The sequence below is a fragment of the Poecilia latipinna genome, unplaced genomic scaffold (assembly GCF_001443285.1).
Source record: "Poecilia latipinna isolate Pla-1442-1.1 unplaced genomic scaffold, P_latipinna-1.0 Scaffold474, whole genome shotgun sequence".
NCBI classification, from domain to species: domain Eukaryota; kingdom Metazoa; phylum Chordata; class Actinopteri; order Cyprinodontiformes; family Poeciliidae; genus Poecilia; species Poecilia latipinna.
Genome location: NW_015113090.1, coordinates 236,692 through 243,742, shown reverse-complemented (window position 1 = coordinate 243,742; position 7,051 = coordinate 236,692). Strand labels below are relative to the sequence as shown.

General features: G+C 37.8%; 1 protein-coding gene across 1 annotated transcript; it reads left to right on the top strand.

The window, feature by feature from the left end:
• Nucleotides 1-4,339: 4,339 nt before the first annotated feature.
• nanp (N-acetylneuraminic acid phosphatase) lies at nt 4,340-6,822 on the top strand. The gene is made up of 2 exons (XM_015039506.1): nt 4,340-4,520; nt 5,935-6,822. The coding sequence occupies exons 1-2, from the start codon at nt 4,431-4,433 to the stop codon at nt 6,574-6,576; spliced, it is 732 nt and encodes a 243-aa protein (XP_014894992.1). The 5' UTR covers nt 4,340-4,430; the 3' UTR covers nt 6,577-6,822.
• Nucleotides 6,823-7,051: the final 229 nt, after the last annotated feature.

The following is a 7,051-nucleotide window of genomic DNA, read 5'->3' as shown; positions in this document are numbered from 1 at the left end:
TTTTTCTAATCTGGATTTATTAGACAGATTAATTAATACCTAAAATAGTCACTAGTTGCAGCAGAACCTGTTGCCTCTGCAGATCAGCGGTTGATCCTCCTCGCTGCTTCCTGCTGCTGCGGTTCAGTCGCCGGTCAGAGCAGCTCAGGTGCATCAGAACAGCAGCAATAGCAATCTGCCCAACAACCATGGGAGGTCCAACCTTTTCACTGGCAGGAACATTCCCTCTTTTTGGATTACATCTATCTCCTAAGAAGATGTGCAACTTAAACGGACCTGGATTGGTGCAGAGTAGCAGCTACTGATGCATGCAGCTGCAGCAGATTTAAACGTTCACATCTCCAATGGATGGTTTATATAGACCCAGCAGGAAGGATATCACCGCTTTATCAGAGAGCTTTACATAACCGTTCTGTTCTGCTTCTGTTTATGTGTACGTGCAGCTTGACAAGTTGCATCCGACACACCAACATTCTGTATTTAAACAGTCCACATTCCCTGACTTTGATTAAAATCTGACATCCAGTGTGTGGCCAGAGTTTGTCTCTGTGACAGAATAAAGTTCTGATTGGGCAACAAAATGGCTGCCAGAGTTCTGGTTATTGTCTTCTTGCTCTCATACAGACAAGCAGGTGGCAGAGAACCCAGAAATATTAAAAAGTCAGAGTAGAAATGTATTTGGTAAAAAGTCTACTCAAGTACTGAGTAAATGATCAAATTATCAGTCCTTTAATATTTAAAAATTACATCATCAGGTGGACCAAAATGTAAAGATAAATGGACATTTTGGTATTTTAAAGACTAAAATGACAAAAATTCATAGAAGTAACAAAAAAAATTATAAAATCAAAAAAATAAAAACAAGTCAAAATCAGTTTCTTTCAATAAAAAAACAAAAAACAAACACTCATTAACCAAAACTGCAAGTGGGCAGAAAATCCAGAAATTTTACTAAAGAGTAGAAATAATTCATAATAAAATTACTCAAATAAAAGTAAAAACTACAGAGCAGTAAAAAATTATCCTAAAAGTACATAAAAAAATAAAAATTATGCAAAAATTTGAAATTATGTTCAATTTAGCAATAAAGATAATACAGTAGAAAGCCGACAAATATACTTTTGTACACAGAAAACACACGAGTTCCCCGAAAAACGACTAAATGTCCGGAGAAAAGAGGATGTATGTTGTGCTAACAGCACTTAGCATTGCTCGGCAATGAAGCAAGAGCGTTGTGCAACACAAATAATTATCCGGCAGGAACACAACGCTAAACAGTAAAACATAATTTAAAGAAGCTTCAGAGAAGATAATTTGTCTTCAGGACTTTTAACAATCGACGTACTCGAATGATTCAATGAATCACTGCAGCTCTAAACCACATCCTAAGTTTTTTTTTTTTTTAATTTCTTGTGTGTCATTTACTCGCATAATAACCGTCTCCAGCTGAGATATGTAACATGTACAGTAGGTGGCGGTAAGTTTGCGATTCGCCATAATAGGAAGAAGCGATAATGTGGCCATAAACATAATATAAGGCTTATATTATGTCTATGAATGTGGCCACCCACCGTGATAAATCCAAGTATTTCCGTGCGGACAGCGAATCTCTCCGTTCCTGGAAGTAATTTTAGTCAATTTAATAGATGAACTCTAAGTTTACAACACCAGTTAGAGCTTTTGTGCACATGTGTGCAATAAATATTTGCACCTTTGTACGCACAAAAACATTAGACCTCAGAAAAACGATGAAAACCCGGAATTAAAGAAGACTTATTTTATGCTAATAGCACTTAGCATTCTTCGGCGGAAGTGAGAGCAACGAAAAATAACTATCCGGCCGGAACACATGGCCCTATGCAATAGTAAAACATAACTTAACAAGGTTTCAAGGCAGATAATTTGCCTCGAGGAATTTTAATAATCTACATACTCTAATAATCCGATGAATTGTAAACTACACGTTAAGTTTTGTCATTCTTGTGTCGGTGACACGTCCATCTCCAGCTGAAACGTCAGATCCGGCCACTCACCCTGATAAACGCAGAAACGTTGCGGACTCGGATACCGAACATAAAAGTTTAACAACCTCAGCTGACCAACGTGCATCACAACATTTACATCACAGGCAGGTAAATGATAAAACAAAAAATAAAATTAAGCTAGGTGAAAAACAGTGACGACATTGGCAGAAAATGCCAAAAAATGATAATGTTGCAGTTCTGTTTCTCGGAAACATGAAGGAAATCATCTCACTTTTGTTTCCCCCTTCACATTAGAGGGGAAATTCCACCTTTCCAGTTTTATGTTTTCTTTTCAAGCATCCACCGTCTCATCTTTCACTTCCATTTTTTAAGTATTATTTTTTTTTATTAATGCCAATAAAAATAAGGCTTTAATTTGCAGCGCTCTTTCATTTAAAGTTCCTTCCCATGCAAGCAGCAGGTGGCATGTTTGAATGTTTCAGAGATATTTAGGCCAGTTTCTTTTTGTCCTACAGGCACCTGCGCTGGAAGAACACCTATTTAATGTGAGAAAGGCTTGTTGTGGTATCTGATGGGAAGGTTTTGCAGCTACTCTGCACGGCGTTGCGTGTGAACTTCTGGCCCGCTGCCAGATAAGAGGCTGAGTTAAAGCGCAGGTTGCATAAGAGCTGAGGAATGTTTTTATTTTTGAAAGGCTGCGTGTCACGGAATATGCTGTTTAAATTGGCATTATGCGTGCTCAGGAGTCACGTAGGGGTTTTTATTGTTACTGTTAGTAGAATTGTTCTTATTATTTAGAAAAGCGAGACTAATACTTTAAAATAAGCGTCTGGGACAGTCTGTGATGTTCAGTCACACACAAAAAACAGCAGATTTATTGTTAAATCCTGGAAACCAATGAAAATAATAGTTACCTCTCTAAACTTTAAAGTGCTTGATATGGTAATTTTGTTGCATTTGTTGTCCAACTAAAAATGTTTCAGTTAATTTGTTATGTGTAATTGAATTAAGTTCGTCAAACTTAATTTATTTACATTTGTTTAACGGGAGGTGGACAGAAAACTCAAAAATTGTACTCATGTAAGAGTAGCACTACTTCATCATATTTTACTCAAGTAAAAGTAAAAAGTAGCCATAAGAATTTACTCAAGTAAGAGTAATTAATAATGAATAATAAATGGAACATTGATCAACATATTTGATGTTTATAGATGATTTTGATGATGGCATTCAACAAAATGTAACGTTTGTGACTGTATGATGTTTTCATGACATAAAGCACTTTTTCTTATTTATAACAAAATTAACTCTTTTCTTAATTTGGATCACCTGCTTTCTTTGGGTTTTTATTCGGGATTGGCCACAAATTCTTAAAAACTTTAAGAGACACAAATTGTTTATATTTTAATCCCAAACCTACCAAACTGCGACCTTTTAAAAAGGTTTTCTTCTTGAAATTTTATTAAAATTAAGGGTTTGTGTCAATTCAGGCTAAAGAAAAACTGGTGCATTTTTAGTAGGCTTGTAATGGTGTTTTTACTAATAGTATGGTATAATATTTACTATCTGTCTGTCTAGCTAGCTATTTAAATAGATACCTATCTACCTAACTAGATATTAAAAAATATATAAATTCCATAAACATTTAGCTAGCTAGCTAAATACTTAGTTTACAAGCTTCACATTTTACTGGCTAACTAGATATTCAGTTATCAAACTAAAAGCTAAATATTCTGTCTGTAAACTAAATAGCTTGTAAACTGAATATCTAGTTTGGGAACTGAATATTTTGCTTTCTAACTACAGCAATTGTAGTTAAAATTAAAATTGCTAGAAGAATAGCAATTCTAGTTCTAGTAAACTAGCATTCGTAAACTAAATAGTTTAACATTCTGGACTGAATAACTAGTTAGTGAGCTAAAACTTTTGTTTGCAAGCTATATAATTTGCTCACTAAATATTAAGATTGACTTTAAATATATAACTTTCTTACTAAATATTCAGTTAGCAAGTTAAAAACTAAATATTTGGTATGTATCATAGTTTGCTATTCTGGACTAAATAGCTAACGAGGTAAATATTTTTGTTTGTAAACTAAATAGCTTGCTAACTAAATATTAAGCTTCCAAGCTAAATATTTAGCTTGCAACCAAATTTTAACTACATTGACAGTGCGAAAGTCCTTAATTAAGCAAGCTAAATTCTATCTATCTATCTATCTATCTATCTATCTATCTATCTATCTATCTATCTATCTATCTATCTATCTATCTATCTATATATCTTAGTTTCAGTGTGCGCATGGCGCCATCTAGAGGAAATATTGTGAAAATGCGTCATTTTGTCAATAGAACTACAAATCCCATGAAGCACTTCACTTTGCACCGCTTCCGCAAAGCTGTGTTTGTTTTCCTGGTTAGCGTTGAATGACGGTGTGCTTCTGCAATGGAGGGTAAAGCTGTGAAAGCGATCCTGTTTGATTTGGACAACACGCTCGTAGACACGAGTCTCGCCGGCGAAGTGGCTCTAAAGAAGGTGATGACAGCTAAAAATGGTTTTCTCCGGGGACTTCAGTTAAAACTTCCGCTACTTGTTGATGTCGCTAGCTAAAGTTCTCGGTTTTAAAGTCAACAACCTTCGCGTTACTTGTTTTATGGCGAAAACCTGTTTACATGTGCCGTATTTTATTTAATTTACACGGCATAAATAAGAAAGAGTCGATATTTGAACGAACTGGGAAGTGAATGAAGACGTGGTGTCCGCTCCTTAACAGACTGCCGGTGCACGACCTGGAAAGGAGTTATGAAGACCGGTGTTATGCCCAGAAACGCAGGCCTGCCCAAAATTGCATCCCCTCTCGCGGGAGCGCGCATCGGTCTAAAGTCTCGCATATTGACGAGAAACCGGACTGAAATATGACCGAAGAGGAAATTTTAAAGATATTTGTAACATTATCACGTTTCTTAACCATGTAATCCCTAAAATGGTGGGTTTTATTTCGCAAATTACTTGAAATAAATACGGTTTTTACACCTTTATTGACACATATGAGTCGAACTTTTTTTCAGCCAGTCTCTGTTGAAAACGTTCTCCGCAAATGGTTTGAAATTCTCTGTTTTTTCTTTTGATACCATAACAGCTTAAAAGCATTACAAAACAGAGGCCCATTATGTAGAACATTTTACATCATGCTTAACTTTCTAGTCTGTTAATGTAGGAGGGAATGCATTTTAATTCATGAGCCTGAAAATATTTGCATCCATCCTGTTGATATAAAAATTATAGCTCAGAGAACAAGTGTCATTACGTAGAAAAGGTGAAATCCTTTCAGCTCTTTATTTCTCCAAGTTAGCACAGGTATGCATTTTTTGGCAATTTGCTTTTCCAGCCTGCCAAAATATGCAAAATAGAGGGGATGCATATCGTGGCAAGCTGGAAATCCATATTGCCAAAAAATGCATCCCTGTTCTAACTTTGAGAAATAAAATGTTAAGGGTAAAATAACTTTTTCTACATAACCAGAATAGTTCCATGAACTACTGGTATAAGTTTTATATCAATAGGATAATATTTGGGGAGAATGAAAAGGGGATGCAATTTTGGGCAGGCATGCGTTTCTGGGCATAACACTGGCAAGGGAGGAGTTTTCCTCCCAAAACCCTGGAAAAACTCTTATTTTTACGAGCGGTGATTGCTTATTAACACAACCCAAATTATACATAGTTAATGTGTATGTTTGTAAAACAAAATTCTAAAGAGTTGGATTTTCTGTCAGACAGAATCAAAACAAAGGTTAAGCATCTTGATGTAAAGATCTTTCAGCAAATGGATGTTTTTCAGTCCAACTAACGATTAATCGATTACTAAGTTAGTTGGTGATTATTTTCATAATTAATCACGATTAATTGCTTCAGACCTATTTATGTGGCTTGGTTTGTGTATTTTGCAGACTGGGGAGATTCTGAAGTCCAAACTGAACCTGGACGACGACACAGTCCGCAGCATTTGTGATAAATTCAAGCTGAAGCTGCTGCGCGAGAGCCCCGACCGGCCGCCTGGCACCTCCCAGGACGACATCCGCATGTGCCACTGGGCGGAAAGCATCGCAGAGACTACAGGAGGCAGCGCCGCGTCCGATCTGGCTTCTCAGTGCTACTATTTGTGGAAGAACAGCCGGCTGGAGCTTCTGTGTCTGACCCCGGAAGTGCGCGACCTGCTGAGGCAGCTCCGTGGCCAGTACAAGCTGCTGCTGCTCACCAACGGCGACGCTCGGACTCAGAGGGAAAAGGTGGAAGCGGCCGAATGCAAGGAGTTCTTCGACGCGGTGGTGATCGCCGGAGATCACGCTGAGCAGAAGCCGTTCCCGTCCATCTTCCAGCTGTGCTTCCGCATGCTGCAGGTGGAGGCGCAGGACTGCGTCATGGTGGGCGACTCTCTGGACACAGACATCCAGGGTGGGGTGAACGCCAAAGTTCGCGCCACGGTGTGGATTCACAGAGCGGACGGGTCTGAGCTGGACGGTCCGGTGAAACCAGACTACACTGTCCTGTCTGTTCTGGACCTGCCGGCCGTCCTGGCACAGCTGCAGTGATGGGAATGTGAACAGATTTGTTTTTTAACCTCCATATGTTTACAGATATTTTATCAACTTTTTAACACTGTATATAAAATTTAAGACACTACAATGAGGGTGAAGGGTGTGCAGAAGTTTACCTCCACAAAGTGGGCATTAAAGTCATTAACCTGAATATTTAATGATTTATTTTAACTGTTTTTGTTCAAGGCTGGAGTGATTATGCAACATAAATGAGTAAATCAATTAAAAATAAGAAAAGCATCCTTGGGAGAACTGGAATAGCTCATTTGAACTTGTTGATTTCCTGGCAGAAACCCGGCTCTTATATACAGGGTTTCCCTCAGTGTATAATAAGCCTGGCGGGCCACCAGGCTTTATTTGTGCCCCCGCCAGGCTTAGCATTGCTAATTTATTAGTTTTGTTTTTTAATGATTGCCTCTTTTAAAGACTTTATAGTTGGTGTTTAGGTATTAATCTTCAAGTCTTCCAA

Bases quoted from the DNA above. Each gene is read 5' to 3' on its own strand.
- nanp (XM_015039506.1), top strand. From the start codon at position 4,431: ATGGAGGGTAAAGCTGTGAAAGCGATCCTGTTTGATTTGGACAACACG. The intron at 4,521-5,934 runs GTGATGACAGCT...TGTATTTTGCAG, and splicing joins GCGAAGTGGCTCTAAAGAAG to ACTGGGGAGATTCTGAAGTC.